General features: G+C 40.2%; 1 protein-coding gene across 2 annotated transcripts in view; it reads left to right on the forward strand.

The window, feature by feature from the left end:
* The window catches only part of LOC309440837 (uncharacterized protein), a 40910-nt gene that overhangs the window by 18434 nt on the left and 4896 nt on the right, over positions 1-17580 (forward strand). For both annotated transcript variants that reach the window (XR_014184271.1, XM_082055001.1), the window contains one exon: positions 3791-3863. Coding sequence is in view for 1 of the 2 variants with exons in the window: in XM_082055001.1 (XP_081911127.1) it covers positions 3791-3863 (73 nt within the window). In the remaining variant the exon portion in view is untranslated. The remainder of the gene's footprint in view (positions 1-3790; positions 3864-17580) is intronic.

A 17580-nucleotide genomic window follows, 5' to 3' on the forward strand; every position in this document is an offset into this window, starting at 1 on the left:
GATTTGCTCTGTCTAAATACAATTACTGGTCTCAATACAGGGACAGGAAAGAGAAATCTAGTTTGTTGTAAACGGGATATTTCATAAGGCGGTGGAAAAAAACAGTGGTCTGGAGCAATGCAGCTGCAGCCTGTCTGCCTGGGTCACAGTGTCACACTTGCATGGCTTTAGAGGTAAAGGTAGTACTTTCAGGCTGTGCTGCACCCATGTACCTGCTGATGACTTCTTTAGAAGTGTCTTCAAATTCCCGCTATACTTTAAAAAAAAAGGGCAAAACTGAGCTTGAATTTATATTGTTTATGACACATAAAAAGAGACCGGAAAACCAATACATGCATCAATAAGCTAAAGTCCTCTGATTATTTTTCATATTCAGTTGACAGGCTGAATTTCACCCACAAATGTATATGCATTTTAAGAGGTGGGACAAGTAATGATGGGCAAGCAGAGAAAGAGACTCGAAGCTTTTGCTACCAGTGCAGCTCAGAACCATTATCCTCTCTTCAAAATGTGATATAGGCAATGGATGCACACAATGTGTTTTAACTAGGATAAGGCTGCATCCTTGGCTCAGTAAATTCATATATGATTTCATTGTTAATGTAAACTGCAGTGTATGCCTAAGAGATTAATCAAAAAGATGAAGCATTATAGCTTTAGTATCCATTCAGAAAATGATACATTAATCATCGATTTTCATTTACATTACAAAAATGAAATTCTTTGAGAGGCCTGACTTCATGCATTCAGTTAGAATTCCATATATTTGTTCCTAACATTCCAATAAAAAGATAAAAATTGGTTTTTTTTGTTTTGTCCCACACGAGTCTATTTCTTCAAGGCAATACCTGGTTGACGTACTTAACACTTTAAGCCAATATTTTTAGTTCTACTTAGGTTTTGAAATCAAATATTCAGATAGTTGACCTGTTCTTCTGGGCAAAATCATTGTTTCAGATGCCTCTACTAAAATATTAATGCAATTTTAAGATTTTGTTATAACTATTGCCTTAGTCTGCTGTTGTGATTCTAATTAAAAACAGTAAATCTCTCAGAAAAATTTGATTCCATACCTTCAGAATCATCATAAAATAGAAATATTTCACACTTCAGTATTGTTTTTCAGTAATTCAGCTTTAAGATAGGAAGAAGAGTTTTTTAATGACAACATCTCAAGAAAGAATTTATATTAGTGTCCTGTTCTTAAGAGCTCATTAATAGTAGCTTCTCATATTAAATCACAAATGGGTTTTATTTGAAATTAAGTTTTCCATTAAGGTTGCCCAACCTGTATTCCACTGGATTGAGGCAAAGTGAAAAACGTCATACTCAGTAAGGCTTTATATAATATTTTCCAACAGAACTGCATGTCAACAACTCGTTTTAAACAGCTTCTCCTATAATGTGTGTTGCAGGAAGGGTGCTAGGGGGGATTAAACATGATAGTTACTTCTCCTGCTGCCTTGTTTTGTATTCATAGTAATTGTTGTTGCTATGTATTTATTAATTCCTTTACCTACCAATTTTCTGTGACTGTCTCTGGGGAGCTATTTCAAAGCCAGAGGGGTAGGTGTGGAGGAATATCTTCCAGAAACTTGACATGATGCTTGTAGTTCAGAGCTTAAAGAAACAAACACTGTGAAATGGACTGCGAAAATCTCTCCAGTAAAAAGGGAGCAAGCATTTTAACATATCCTTATATATCTGATAAGGTGGGGATAACTGTCAGTCACCATCATACAAACCCAAAGCTTTTCCTAACAGCTATTCATAGAAACAACATTCACAATTGTGAGATTTTTATAAGCAGGAAACTATCACTCAAAGACTGGGAACAAAAATTATCTCTGAATATATAGGGCTGCTATTAAACTTGTGAGGTTCAGGCATGGACCTTTCTGCTATCAAGGCTGGAAACAGACACCAGGGTTCTCCACGTCCTGGAAACTGCCTCTCTCAGGGAAAGTTTTGAGCATTACATTAAGAATTTAGGGTTTCTGTTGCCTACTTTCTCTCTTGGGGTCTATGAAGCATAACATCACGGGAATAAAAAAGAAAAACCTGTCGTAAGGGAGCTGTGAAGGTCTACTAGCCAGGCCATCTGTTTAAGCTAGATCAGGTTGCTTAAGGCTGTTTCTAGTGAGCTTTTATGTGTGTGTTAGGATGGAGCTTTCACAACCTCTCGGGGCAATGGGCTTTGGTGTTTAACCACCTTAATTGTGAACATGGTTTTCAATATATGCATTTGAAATCTCTCTTGTCACAACTTGTGTCCATTGCCTCTTACTCTATTAGGGAAGAGACCACCTTTGTGGATCTATGAGAAGAGTATGGCACTACCTTTTCTACAACTACCTTTCAGGCAGCTGAAGGTAGCAATTAGGTGTCCCTGAAGCCACTTCTCCTCCAGGCTGAACCAGCCCATGTCCCTCAGCCTCTCCTGACAGGTCAAGTGCTCCAGCCCCAACAAGTCTGGGAGACCTCTGTTGGACTTGCTCCAGTTTGTTGATGTTTCTTTTGCTTTGCAGTGCAACGATGAATCCAGTAGGACAGATGCAACCCCATAACTGTTAAAAAGAGACGATGAGTCATTCCTTTGATCTACTGGCTGTATTCTTGCTAATACCTTATGAAGCTGGCTTTCTTCACTACAAGGGCACACTGCTGCCTCAAGGTTCATTTTGTTGCCCATCAAGATAACAATTCACACGTCCTTTTCTGCAAAGTGCTTTCTGCCCAGCCAATGCAGAGTCTCAGCTGTTGCACAGGTTTATTCCATTCCAGGGGCTTTACATTTGTCATTGCTGAACTTCACTAGGTTCCTGCCAGTCCATTCTTCTAGCTTGTCAAGGTGTTTTCAAATAGCAGCTTTGCCATTTGGTGTCAACTGGCATCCTCATTGCATGTGAACCACTGTCTTGTTGATAATGCATTCCACCACATTGTCCAGGTGAAGATGCTGAATAGTATTGGCCCCAGTATCAGCCACTGAGAAACACAAGTCACTACCAGCCACTCAGTAGATTTCAAGTGATTTATCATGACTTTTGAAACCTGAAGGTTCATCCAGTTATTCACCTATCTTGTAGCCTCCCCATACAGTCTTACACCTCATGAGTTTGGCTACAAGGAATTTTGCGTCTTTCCATGTAAGGAAACCTGGCTTCAATGGGAAGAATGGAAATAGTTTCCTTCCTCCTTTAATTTCTCCTGTTCCTTTCTGTCTTTACTGCAGAACTCTCACTGTGGGTGAGTGTTGTAGCCTCCCATGCTTATATAAAAGGTGAGTGGCAACACAGATTTTTGCTGTAATTTCTGAATGAAAGAGACTGTAATTCTATGATGTTGCTGTGAATCCAGGGTGGTCTAAGTATGCCTGCTGTAGTAAAGACATCTGCTCACTGTGCTATATTTGAGCTGGCATTGAGGCTCTCCCATGCACTGAACATGGCATTGATGCTGAGGCATTTTCTGTCTCTGGAAATTTATGTTCGTGCATGGATTCCTGCTATGCCTAAAAACACATTGGGCAACACGTGCTCTTGTTCCCAGCATATTGGCGGTTTTCCATCAACCCTCTTCCTTCCCCGTTATCAAAGATGGATGTGAGAATGATACAACACAAGTGCAGACCTTAGTGATTTCCCTAAGAAAATTATTTATTATAAAAGGCTCTCCAGCAGAGTATCACCATAACCTGGTAGTTTGGGATTTGACTATCCAGACTGGAGATCTGCCTGGAACCTTCTGCATGTTCCTTTTCCCCTAAGTCTGGGTTTTATTTCCACAGGAGGAAGAAGGATTGAGAAGGGAGGGAAAGAGAGCCAGAAAGCCAGCATGCACACCAAGACTAACTGCTGCAGGTACAACTAATATTGGGGAGGGGGATGTTCTGCAGATAGCATCATGGGGGTTTTTTTCCATTAGCAGCTTCCATTTCAGCACAGGATTTTACACATGATATGTGTCCCACATGCTAGAGACTGCTGCTGTAGCAATCAATCCAGTATTTATGCCGCTATGAACTAGTTATGAAACTTGTTCTAAGAAGCTGGAGAGAGATAAAGTTTCGTATCTTTGTATTCTACCACGTTCTTCCACATCTTTTCAAAACAGACAATGATTTATGCCCTACAAGTGCTTGAGGTAAGTGGTAGTCCTATCTTGTAAATCTTAACTGCAATGCACGATTTCCCCATGCAGACAGTGTTTTCTCTGTTTTTCTTTTTTCTATTAGATGGGTATATACCAGTCCATGTCCTTTCTGGGCAGAAGGAGAAAAGAAACTCCTCAAACAATTATTAGAAAGTGTAGAAAGAGACACACTCAAGTTCCACTTCCTTGAAGACAGCACCACCTAACACTTCATTTGTTTGAGATTCCTGTCTCTGCCTTGGATACACAATCATTAGCTACCTGCTAATGCTCAGTGCCTTTAAAACACCTTTATAGGGCTTCTTTCTTGTTCTAAAAACATATCAGGGTAGGACATTTTCTGTTTGACATAGTAAATAAGCTAATAGTCAGGGCAAACATACCTGGGATGGTATGAAGTTGAATTCAGGTTTTCCATCTGTCCAAGTCTACATTTTCTTCTGTACCCCACCAGACTACAGTAATCTTCAGGGAGCAAGAAGAGAAAGGTGGCTCCAACAGCATTGTCTGCTGAAGGTGCTGCCCTTGCATGCAAAAACTTGAGTAAGATTAATTCCTTTTAATACAAGCCAGGAATTTTATTGCAAATAATTACCTCTAATTAGGTCATGCAAAGTGGAATTTTCAGAGGGATTTAGGACCCAGTGTCCCAGGATGTTCTAGGGCACTGGCTTGTGCCATGAGGATGGAGAAAGGAACTTGAACCAGGATTTCACATTTCAATGCGCATCCACTCTGATCTCAGGGAGTGCATAGGGAGTGCAAGTTTTCCCTTGAGGCACAGTTAAATTCAAGGATCAGGCCCTGTTGATAGGGGAGTTAAATATCCCAAACTGGTTTCAGCATCGGGTAAGTGTGGTGCAACTCTATCCTGCTCAGATTTTGGTGGTCTACATGTACCCACTGTGAGGAAAGTAAGATGATTATGAAAATTCAGTAGGAGAAATTGATGTGCTGAAGAAATTTTACCTATTAAGGAGAAGAGGAGGATCTGATACTGTAATTTGGGTCTCAAATCCTCTTAGGGTTGTTAGATCTTCAAAAAGCCTTTTTCCTCATCATTGTTTTATGTGGAGGAGCCAACGTGACTGATGAATGTTTATGTTTCCTCTGCCACTGAGAATACATGTATATCACACTCTTCAAATCACCAACATGCTGCTGCACTTACTGAATGTAGATTGCAATCATTTCAATAATTAAATCACAGAATTATTAAATGACTTGAGAGACTCCAGCAGGAATATTGGAATTTTAATGACTTAGGATAAAAAGCCTTCTTAAATAAGAATGTAAAATAGCAATAGTTGTGCCCACGAGTGCAAGTTGTACAAGTTAAGAAGGCTGAGTGTAAAACAGTTTGAAAGAGAAAAAGCTAGACTCCATTTTTATTCTAATTTACTTTGAAAGCCTGGGCTTTTGAGCACACTCCATTGTGCTCAGCCTGATTTGCTTTTATTATTTTTGTTACTGTTTTCATTATGTCGGTTTTTCTGTGGGTGCTTTTCTGCCTTATTTATTTTTCTTTTAATAATATCTTTTTGTATATTTCATGTTCTTAAAGATGATTTAGAAAAAAATTATGGGCTACAAAAGTAATCTTGAGGCTGGCAGTCAGGTTATTCTGACTAGATATTCCTCCCTGTGTTTTTCTTTACTAAATCAGCTTTAATGCTGGCTTTTGCAGCACAACTTACCAATCAAACAGAAAGTCACAGTGTACTTTTTGGTTTCACCACACACTTTTAACCTCTTCTTTCTTTTTTTCTTTGGCATAAAGACCCCTTTGGTGGAAGATATTCTGTAGAGCTGTTTATTGCTTTGCTTTTCTTCCAGTTATGTTTACAGACAAAAAAGCATTATGGGGAAAAATCAGTGTTGCTCTAACTTTGTTTTGCTTCATGTTGGGAACAAGACTGTAATGTAAAGTCCAAAGGAGCACCAAGGAATCATGAAAGATTTATATTTGTCATGTTTTCACAAGGTGGATTTAACTGAGGAAAAGAGTTTTTGAAAGCCCAGAAGGGAAATATGTGTGTTGCATACGATATTGGATAGTCTCAGCTGGTGTGGGGTATGTGTGACATGCAGCTCTATGCCTGAAAGCAGTGTTTTTCATTCATTCTTTGTGTTTAGGAAACTTGCCTTTCCACAGGAAGAATTGCTGTGATTTCAACAAGCATGGAGGTACAAAGGTCAAACACTGGTCTGACAGCCATTGAGGGGGTCCCAGTGCTCCTTTATAGCCCACCAGACCTCTCCTTCCCTCCTTGCTGCTGCTTGACACAGGTGCTGCTCGCCACACAGAAGAGCAAGCTCAGCTTCAGAGGTGCCATTTCTGGGTTTCTTCCAGGCCCTGTTCTGTGGGCAAAGTGGAAGGAACAGAAAAATTTAGGAAAGGCATTTTTCAGCCCCATGCTGCCTCATTCTTGCAGCTTTCCCTCCACCTATGCCTATTTTACATAACATTCCTTCTTGCTGTGTGTCTCATTTCGCCTCTGGGCTAAACGGAGTGCTTAATAGTCCAAGTCACTTGAAGATTGTTCCTTCATGCAATAAAACTGCATTTGCTTCATTTGCCATGAATGATAAGTAGGAACTTCTGCAAATCAAACATCCATTCTTTTTTTCTCTGTTACACAATGATTCATAACAACAATTTCATTTGGTATTATATTAAAAGATTTTAATTTCTCCAAATGGAAGTCCATTCCTATTCTCTCTTTCCCATTACTTGTACTTACATTAACACAGAAAGGACAATCCAACATGAGGCCTTTCATCTAAAAAGCATAAAAAATAAGGAAACAGCATGAAATAGATTATTTCTTCCCAGTGCCATTTTTTGGCTATTATGTTGCACAATGTAAAAGCTCCGAAGAGCACAACACTTTCCTTTTGACTCTGCCTGCAAAAAAAGGGATGGAAATACAGACACATCTTATTTGCTGTTAGTGCAGACACAGTAAATCAACCCATTTCTTCCATTTTGCCTTTTCCCAGAAAGGTCTAATCCTTCCTTTCCGTTTAAAGTCCCCTTCATGTGGGGCACTCCCATGCACCTCCATTTACACTAACTCCACATCCTCCTGCTGAGCTGGCTCTTCCCTCCAATATTTTCCTTTCACTCTGTCCTCAGGCATTTTTCTCTTTTCTTGAATGTGGTGTGTTTTCAGGCAAGGTCAGAAGACAATGTCGCGACTCGGAGCCAGAGCAGCTTCAGCAGGTTCCCAGGAAGCCCCTCTCCTCCTGGCATGGTCTCTCCTGCGTAGGTCGCAGCAAGGCGCTCACCCCCTCCATGTTTTCACCACTCACAGGCTTTCTTTTAATCACACAGCACGGGCAGCTCTCCAAAAGGCTGTTAAATGCAGCCACCCTCTCCCCATCTGGCTGACACACAAGGAGATGTGCTAGGTTTGGCTCAGCTGGATGCGGTTCTTTCCTTGTCTTTTGAGGCACTTTTGAGGCACACAAAGCCCGTGGCTCGTTCATTAGGAAAGTGTTACGGCTCATAGGCACAGTTAATTAGCACTTATGAATAAAAGAGAAGTAGGAAGGAATATTAAAAGAGTAAGAACAACAAAAATGAACTGGAAGAAAAACAATGGAAGTCTATAAAAGCAACGCACTCAAAAATTAATAAAAAATACATTGATGCTGTAGTTTTTATAATGATTTTTCATTCCCAGTCTGTTCAATATGAAACAAATATCACGTGGCATGAAGTCCAGCTGAGCCAGCGCATACACAGGTATATCTGTCTGTCATACAGGTGCCTCCCTGGAGACAAACGGCCAGGAAACAGAAGAGAACTTCAAGAGGGAGAATATTGTCTGTGTGGGTGTCATTGATGCCATCATGAAATTTTTAACCACCAGCTGAACAAGGGCCACTAGTCTCACTTGCCTTTTCTCCCTGTGATTGCAACTCATCATTAGATTTTTTTGCCCAACTGTATTATGAAAAGCTTAAAAGCATGAACTGTGCCACAGCAGTCACAGGTTACCCTCTCAATGGCTAAATACTGGCACCAAAGAGCTTCCTGGAAAAAAGCCACAGTCTTTCAAAGAATCCACTGACTACAGGATGATAAATATTGAGCCTTGCTCCTAGAAGGTAAGAAATGGGGTGTAGCATGTAATTAAACATTATACCATGCTATGAAAAATACACAAATGGGCTGAATAAAGGTTAAGTATCACTTTGGGCATAACTGAAACTTTGAGCTTTTTGATTGCCTGAGTTTGCAATTCTGCTTGTTCAGAAAGAGCATTGCTTCCATGACTGTATACAAGGACGATATAGTAGGCCCAGTACTGCCAATGCATCCTATTTATTCACTAATCAATACACACACTTAACATTTTCTAAGAGAATGAATCAGAGATCAGAAGAAACTGCTGCATCAGCTATTATGACATCTCAATGATTCTGGGATAAATCATGGCAAAACCAGCAAGGAGTTGTGACAAAATTTGTTCTTCCCATCAGGGCAGAAAGCTGTGGCTCTCTTCTAACTTTTTTATTTCCCTTGACTCTGAATAGTGCCAGTGAGTCAGCTCAGGGAAGAAAAGCTGCCCATGAGCCAAGAGCTGGCCACTACTGTCTCTTTCTATGTATCTGTTTATGTTGGGATTCACACCTTCCCTGCATCCCTAACTGCCTTGTGCTACGCTTTAATAGCAACAGTGATGTCCCAAGACACGTTGACCTGGAAGACCTATTTCCAGTTTGCCCTAGCTGTCACGGGTGATCATTTTCCCCGATATTGGATTTTATAGCAATTCTGTGCAGTTCCTAAACTTCTTGTCAAAACACGCCTCATCAGTAGGCTGTTGTGTAAGAAGAGGAATTGAGTTTCTCATTTTTAGCATTAAGTTGAAAACGCAACCATGATCCTGTATGACAAGTCAGATGATCCAGGGCTGGGTGACAGGAAACAAACATCAGGCTGGGACTGAAATAACTCAAGAGCCAAAGGTTTTCTTGCTGGCAGAGATAATTCAGTGAAGATGAAGGCCTTGTGCTCTTTCTCTTCCAGCATTTCTTTGCCCCCAAGCTGGGTCAGACTCAAAGCTTGTCAAATAAATTAAACAGATCAAATACAGCTTATAGCTTTCCCTTCACAAAATTCACTTCATAAATAGTCTGTGAATATTCTTGAATCCTTATGCCAGCTCTAGAATTAGGAAGGGAAAAGGAAATTTCGAGCAAATTTCATAAAATACGATGTTTAATGAGTAGCACTATTAGCTACATGAGCCCAAAAGCTGTTCTGAGGTATTTCCCTCTTCATTCCCAGTTTTCCTCGGGCTCCTCGGAGAATTTCCTGCCCCACTGAGAGGTTCAGCACACCTACCCCATCCCTGACTCTCCCTGCAGACCTAAAGCTGCCTTCCCCATCATCAGAAAACATTGTTACCTTCTCCTGGCAATGAAGAAAATCACATTTTTACAGTCAGGCAACAGTCTTCCTAATTATAGGATCTCAAACAGCCCCAGATGCTCCACCTCCTGCGTACGGCAGATTCCAGCTCCACCACTGCACTGCAATTTCACACACTTATGATTTGTTTCTTAGGCAGCAGTGACAGCACATGAGGGAGGGGTACAGGTGACATGACAGAATCTTCGCATCAGCTTGACACCCCCCTCAGTGCTCACTTTGGGAAAGTTTTGATCATGTTTGTCTTTCTGAATGCCAGCAGCTATAGATGTAGGTGAGGAACTTAACCTGGAGAAAGACTTCACTTCAGGCTGGCAGCTAAACAAACACTTGAGGTCTGTAGAAGAAATCTAATGTTATATTTTTCTAAAATGAAGCCTATAAGGACAGCACCCTCCAAGCACAGGTGGGGCCCACCTGATATTCAGGGAGATGGAGGCGTAACAGGAGCTGGCTTGGCTAAGCATGAGACTCATGGCAGAGCTCCAGTGCAGAAAGGCAGCACATAGGAGGTTAAAAAACGGGACAGGCTAAAAAAAGAAGAGAGTAGTTGTGGGAAAGAGAGTATTTATTGGAAATAAGATTTTCTCCAGGGAAGAGAGTATTTATCAGAATCTAGAAAAATAAAAAACACAATGAAATCACATACCAGTCTATCTTCAAGCAGACATCTGAAAAATATTTCCTGAGGGAAAACAAGTTTTCTCTGCATGTCTCTAGTCATAATTGACCTATGGAAGCTCTCTAATAATTTTTCGCCTGAGACACTGGGGTGGCAAACCCAGAATGCTTTCAATAATAATAATAAAACAAACAAACAAAGCTAAACAAAAACTATCAACACTTGCAAATTAGCTCTTTGATAAAGGTTTTAGAGTTAGCAGAGTGACACAGTCAATTTCTGTTGAAAGAGAGACCTTCTGTGATTATGTCTTTTCAATTTTCCACATCACTTCAATCAAACCTGCTTTGCTCCTTCATAAACCTAACACGGGACCAAAAGCCTGAGCAAAAGGATAAAACAGCATAGCCACATCTTACCAATGAAGTTGAAAACAAAAAATTCCAAATCTTGAGCCTAATGGGATAACAACTAATTTCTAGGATGGAACTTGCCTGAGGCATGGGGCTGTGCACAGAAGTGGGGCAGTTCTCAACACAAGCGATTGATTATAATAATGGAAGATAATGATGGATGGGTTTGGTCTTGTCACTCACTTCATCGCCTGGTTTCCTTTCTTTGCCCAAGCACTGATTAGTCCAAGTGTCCCTGCAGTCTGCCATGAATTTGGACCTAGCACCGCAACTGCATGCTATATAATGCAGCTGCTTTTTCCTGAAATTCAGAGGTACACGGGCATCTAATTGTCACTTGGGTCTTTGGCAGCCTCCCAACAGATACTCATCAGTTTGGAAAGAACCATCTTGTTAAGTTTTGAAATCTGTCAGTGTGCAGTACTGTACCTGGGGAAATCCTGTACACAGGGAGGTTGAATACACTGAGGCTGCTTTGGTCTGTTGTTCTGATTTGATTTTGACCCATTCAAAATGTCCCTCCTGCTCTGATAAACACATGGGCTATATTCAGCCAGGAGCTGCCAATGACAGAGAGCACAGGCAGGATGAAGCGTGGCAAGTATCAGCCTAGAAGGAAGCGGCAGAAAGGAATGAAGATTAGAACAAGCTCTGTTTTATGCAGTAGGCAACCAAGAATGATACATTTCCCTGATCAAGTGCTAAAGTTTGAGAGTCTTAGGATAAAGAGCTCTGTGTTGTAACCCCAGGTAGCTGAACAGAAACAAATAAGACCCCTAGTCAGTCTCTCAATACAGCAGCTGATCCCTATAATGTTATTTTGCATTTGCATTGCTGTTGTTGGAGAACGAAGAAGCCTTATGAAATTACCTGAGACTGGAGCTCTGGCCCTGTGGTACACTGGCTTCTTGTTTCTATCAGCACAAACCCCATGGGAATAGAACTGAAGACTCTCTGGGTGTTTTATATGCAGCACATGGGTATCCTGATCAAGCCAAATTTCTTCTTTGCTTCTGAACCAGCAAAGCTGTTCTGACAAAATCTGATAATGGGAACACTGACTGCAGGACTCTGTCCTTAGTACAGATGGCTTCACAGAAACCTGGTATGTGACAGGCAAAAACAAGGAAGGACAAAGACAAGGACAAAATGTAATTCTGAGAGAGGAAAGCTAGCTGAAGTTACTAAACCAGACCTGGGGCTCAGAAAGGGCTAGTGCCATTTGTTCTGTTCCTAGCTTCTCCAAATCTCATGTTAAAAATGTTTATTAGTGTTTAGATTTTACTGAAGTAGAAAGAAATGTTGAAAACACCGAATATTGAAATTGAGTTTGAAATACAGAAGTCATAAAAAATACACTGATTTTGAGTTCTGTGAAATGGAAACTCATGTCTCCTTCACACCACAGTCACTGAGATCCTGCTTTCAAGCTGGCACTCACATTAGTAAAACAGCCTCTTCTGCACCCCAAATGACATGATGTGTCACCTGATGGCCCAGTCTCCATCACAGCTCAGAGAGATGTACCATCTCTCTTCCCTCTCAGCTGGGCAGCCAAGGCCTTCCCACTGCACCTCGGGAAGAATCATCAAGACAGACCACGCACAGAAAGGGTTTTACTGAAAAAAGCGAGGTCTCTCCTCAGCCTCTCTGTTATTCAGTCCCACGTCTCTAACAGAGGGCAGACTATGTGACACATTGTATATTTAGATTGCAAACCCCTGGAGGAAGGACTTACTCTGTGCCACCAGAAGCCCATGACCAGAAACCACTGGTCCCTGTACAAGATCGTCAAGGCATCTGCCTTGCCTGGGGCTCTGTGAAAGCCAGAAAGGCAACCAGAAAGTCCCCAGGGACTCCCAGGGCTCTGTATTTCAAAGCATGCACCACAGTTAGTTCGAGCACAGCAGGCAATTAAGCTGCAAATAATTTGTTTTACCCAGATACCATCTTGGAAATTTAAGACAAAAATAGAAGATGTTGCTCCTCAGCTCCTCAAAAAGGTTCCAGCCACATTAAGACCCCACTTGCTGTGGTCTGTACCCATTTTAAGGCAGCACCAAGTCACTTGCAGCAGTATTTCAAGTGCAACCAGGTTTGGGACACGGGACGAGGGCTCTCTCAAGGTCAGATCAAGCCAAAGCCTGAGAGTTGAAAACCAGTGCAATGAGTGGATCTATTTCTCTCCCTTGCTTTAGAATCTAGAGATGATACAAATTTAAACAAGGATGATGTTCTCCTTAAGCACAATTAATGATTGCAGATTTTTAGGTGAGAGATGCCAGCTTTACCAATCAATCAGACAAGCTCGTCCACAGAAGAATGAAATATGAAGCAGAACAAAATCTCAGAGAACTGGCAAATTCTTAAGTATTTATTTCCTGTCCTTTCTTTGTTACAGATTGTACAGAAAATATTCCCTAAGATGTTTTTACCCATCTGTTGAAAACACACACTTAAATACTGCATTTAATGAGATGTAACCCTTTAATAGCCTTGCTAATTTTCACAACCACTAGAATTCAATCATAAAATGAAAAGAAATCTTAACACTAAGGACAGAATTGGAGTCCTCAAGGCTCATGTGCTACATGGTGTTACACTCAGGCTTCAGTGTACAGCGGGAGCTCATTACTTCTTATTTCAACAATCTGAACTTCAGGCTATTTCAGAAAAAGTTGGCAGCATTTCCACTTCCCAACGAAGACTCTGGAGTACACTTTTCTGAAGTCAGCAAAGTGTTCCTGACTTTTCCAAAAGTGATAGCAATTCATTATAAAAGAAGTTCAAGCACCACTTGTCAAACTGCCTAGGGCAGCCAGAAAGACGCCAGACTTTGACTTAAGGAGTCAGATGCTATTCTCCCACCACAATCACAGCCGGGCAAATCAACCATTTAATCTTTCTCTGCTTTTTGGTGATATTCCTACAGACTGCTGATGCTTCAGGGATGAAGCTGTCTCTGAGTACCTGCCCTTTGTACCTTAAGTACAAGCAGTCATTCCTGTAATACATATAAAAGCAAAAAAAAAAAAGGCTTTTTTTTTTTTGTTTATTTGCTTTTTGTTTTTTTTTGTGGGTTTTCTCACTTAGACTCTGTTGTGGCAGACCAGTTCAAGTATGTAGCCACAAACCAGGTCTTTAAAACAGAATATTAACGTGTCCTATCCCATCAGACATCAGAACAAGGAAGATTTTAATATACTCAGTTGTTGGTTAATGTAATCAGTTTTTGTGCCTGCTGGTACATTTCTTGCTTTAAAATCCAGGCAGACTTATTTGGTATGAAGGAACAAGGAAGCAAATTTATCTTTTACACCACCATATTAAACTTCATTAATGCAACAACTGTCAGAAGAGAGACTGGAAGTTCTGAAGACTGGACATGACATCTGGAAAGCAATCACTGCTTCGTGCTGCTATTCAGAAAGCAGAAGTTTCCAGTGTATCCAGCCACAACTGAACTCAACCACCACTTGAATAGGAAGGATTAAAAAAAAAAAAAAAAAAAGGAATTCCCTTGGTTTCTATGCTGTACTTGCTTCATTTTATAAAGTCAGATATTAGAGTGGAATATTCCTACAAAATTGAGACTGAAGAAACAGAGCTGTTGGGAGGAGCTTTCAGAAACAAAGGGCCTTGAGCAGAGATATTTAGAAAACTAAAAGAAGCCTTCAGAGGACACTTTCAGAGGCAGAGCTGCTTGAAACTAAGGACAGCAGAGGGAAGGCAGTGGAGAATACAATGTTTTGAACCTGATGGAAAACAGAAAGGGCACAGTGAAAAGGAAGACTGAAATTCAGGCAGACGTAATGAGAAAGATCTGATACAAATGGTTCATGTGAAAGAGCATGAAGAAAAAGGAACAGACAGATGCATAAAACAACTTCACTGCTGCAATCAGGGCTGAACTGCATACTTCAGAGATGTGACGACAGTGAAAAACACAATTTCATCTTCTGTTCCAAAAGTTGCATTTTCCCTAAGCCTAATCAGCAAAGCAGATAAGGATCAGATTAATCACTAATGCAACTCCAGGTCTTTTTTCAGATTTGCATCTGTTAATGTTAAACGAAGGCTAAATTCAAACTTAGGATGTGGTCCTGAGAGGTCAGGTTAGCTTCCTGGTTTCTCAAGGATAATCAATAACAAAGGATTTTGTAGGGTAATTTTGTACTTTGAATAAGACAACCCTTAGAAATATACATATTAAGGAAGTTACTAAAGCACCATGCAAAGGTAGCAGTGATACAATGCAGTTAAGAACACCATTGGCTCTGTAAAATCCAAGAAAGAAAAATATAGTGTAGTTGACAGCTGCTACATAAGAAAAGTTACAGGATGAATCTTTCCTGGGGAGAAGTGAGAGTCAACAATTGTGCAGTCCTATCCTTTTATTACGGCCTTTCTTGCTATTCCTAGAAAAGCACTAATTTACTGAAAGAAAACAAAACAAAACAAAAAACGAGTGGCACAAGACTGGCATAGCCTACTTGGCTTACAGTTGCTATCAGATGACATAGGTGGAGGAGGGAAAAGAGGATGTATATTTAGTGCCCCGAAGTTACTAGTACTGACAGTAGAGCAATCTCAAGCTGCCTAGACATCACAGCACCTAAACCCAACTTGGCAAGCTTCATGTACTTCATCTTCTCTCAACTTCTTCCTCTGTTCTAACATTGTTCAGTAAGGTTTCATGGGAGAAAAATCCAAGGGTGGAAAAGGGTACGGAAGACCTGGCAGTTCTCAAATAAATGGTATCAAGATAACAAGCCCAAATCATGCCAATTGAAAGAATGGACAGCAAGGGTAAAAAGGGACCAAGCTGACCAACAAAGCTCTGACATAATCTCAGAAGAGAAAAGCATGTAAGTAATGGAAACAAGGACATATTTTTTAAAAATGATAAAGTAGGAACAACAAGAGAACACAAGGGATCACATCAGAGGAGAACAAAATAAGCAGCAGCTGACAAGAGTATGAAGAGATTGCTCTGTAAGTATACCTTCATTAAAAGAAAAAAAACCAAAGTATTAGTTGTGCAAGATGGAAGAAAAACAACAGACAGCTGATGACATTAGAAATGAACTGTTCGATGGCTGTTTTTGCTTCAGTATTCCCTATGATAGCAACCATAAGCAACTGTATTTACACCTATTATGAAGAAAGATCTCTGTCTACTAAAAGAAAACAACGAGTTAGAACATAACTTTCCTGAAGTTCAATGTTCACAGGTTCTCTGGGCCACAAAGACTTCTCTGTAGGATACATTAAAAATTGATATGTTAATCTCATATTAATATGACAAGTTAAAGAAGTAGCCTCAAAACCAGTAGTAGTAGTTATATTTGAGAATTGGCATGCTGAAATGCGCATTTTTAAACAGAAAGGCAGGGAAGAAGAGAAGAAGCAATAACTTCTCAACCAGACTCAAGACCGTTAATTTTTAAATCTAAAAAATATTTTGGAACAAGTACTCAAACTATATTCATTTATGCTTTCCACAGTAATCGACACAAGTCAGCCAAGGACAAGTTATGTTAAAATCCTCCCACAGTAGTGTAATAAAAAAGCAGTAGATGAAGTATCTTTATCTTGACATCTGACTATCACAGGACATTCTTATAAAGCAAGACGAACACAGCTCAGATGAAACTACTTCTATATGAATGCAGAGCTAGCTAGAGTTATCAGAAAAGAAAATCACAGTCTACTGTCAAAACAGAAAGCTGTAAGGACTTTCTGCAGAAGTATGTACTAGGATCGATTCTATCAACATTGTAATAACCTAAATTATTACATCAATAGACACTATGCAGTTTGAATGTCTCCCAGATCTACTTGAGGACAACATTAAAATTAAAAAATTATCTTGACAAGTTAAAAAGTTGTCTAGAAAAATATAACATTTAATACTGACAAATAAAAGAATCATTCAAAGCTCACGTCCAAATCAGTCACTGCAGCAAACATGACCTCAGATTTTTGACACTTGGAATGCCATGATATAGCAAAGGGCTATAAAATATTCCACATTGTTTAATTGCCTCAGACTATTTACCTTGGACTTTTTTCCCCTGACACAACAGGGATATATCCAGTGAAAGAGTGTTGGGAAAAAAAAAAAAACATCCCCTTCTCTCCACACAAAGAATTGTTGAGTTAAGATCTATGAATCTTCCCCATATATCATTAAAGTCTTCTGTTGAGAGATTTGGAAAGCTTTTACAATTTAGAAGGGAAAAACACTGCCACCTCCTGGAGCAAGTGGAGCTACCAGCTCTCTGAATGCCTCCATTTTGCACTGTTTTCTATGCACTGAAAAGTAACCTCAGAACTTTGCAACTCACCATCAGATGTTGCATTTAGAAATACAAGCAAAAGCTTACAGTACTGTACCACTTGCAAGGTAAATCTTGGTGGTCTAAGCTCAGTAGCAACGTGCATCAGGTCCACCTATACACCCCACCAAATTCTACAGGCTTGAACAGTTTCCTCTCAATTGGCCTTCCTTACCACCTAAAAATGCTGAACAGAAATCTCCATAAAATTAGGAATGGGACCAGAACCAAATACAGCAACTTATTCTCACTAAAAGCATAGCAAACTGGATGGAGTTGTAGGTGACTTCTGGCCTACAGTTTTCAAACCTTTATGCTATCGTCTTGCTTTTACTATCAAGGATCTATATTACAATCACCTGTTTTCATCCAACAGCCTTCAAGAGGTGGCTTCTGAGAACATAGTGAATGCTCAGTCAGGCATATAGTCAGGCCTCTGCTCTACACTGAACAACTCGTAACAGTCCATAAGAAGGTACACTGTATCTACAAAAATGTATAAAATCACTTTGGTAACTACTCCCTTCCTGCTTGTATTAGTCACACCACCATCCCTCATGTGTTATCAGAAATGCTTTACAAGAAGGTAAAGAAACAGCCAGT

Source organism: Streptopelia decaocto, assembly GCF_964273445.1.
Source record: "Streptopelia decaocto genome assembly, chromosome: 1".
Classification (NCBI taxonomy): domain Eukaryota; kingdom Metazoa; phylum Chordata; class Aves; order Columbiformes; family Columbidae; genus Streptopelia; species Streptopelia decaocto.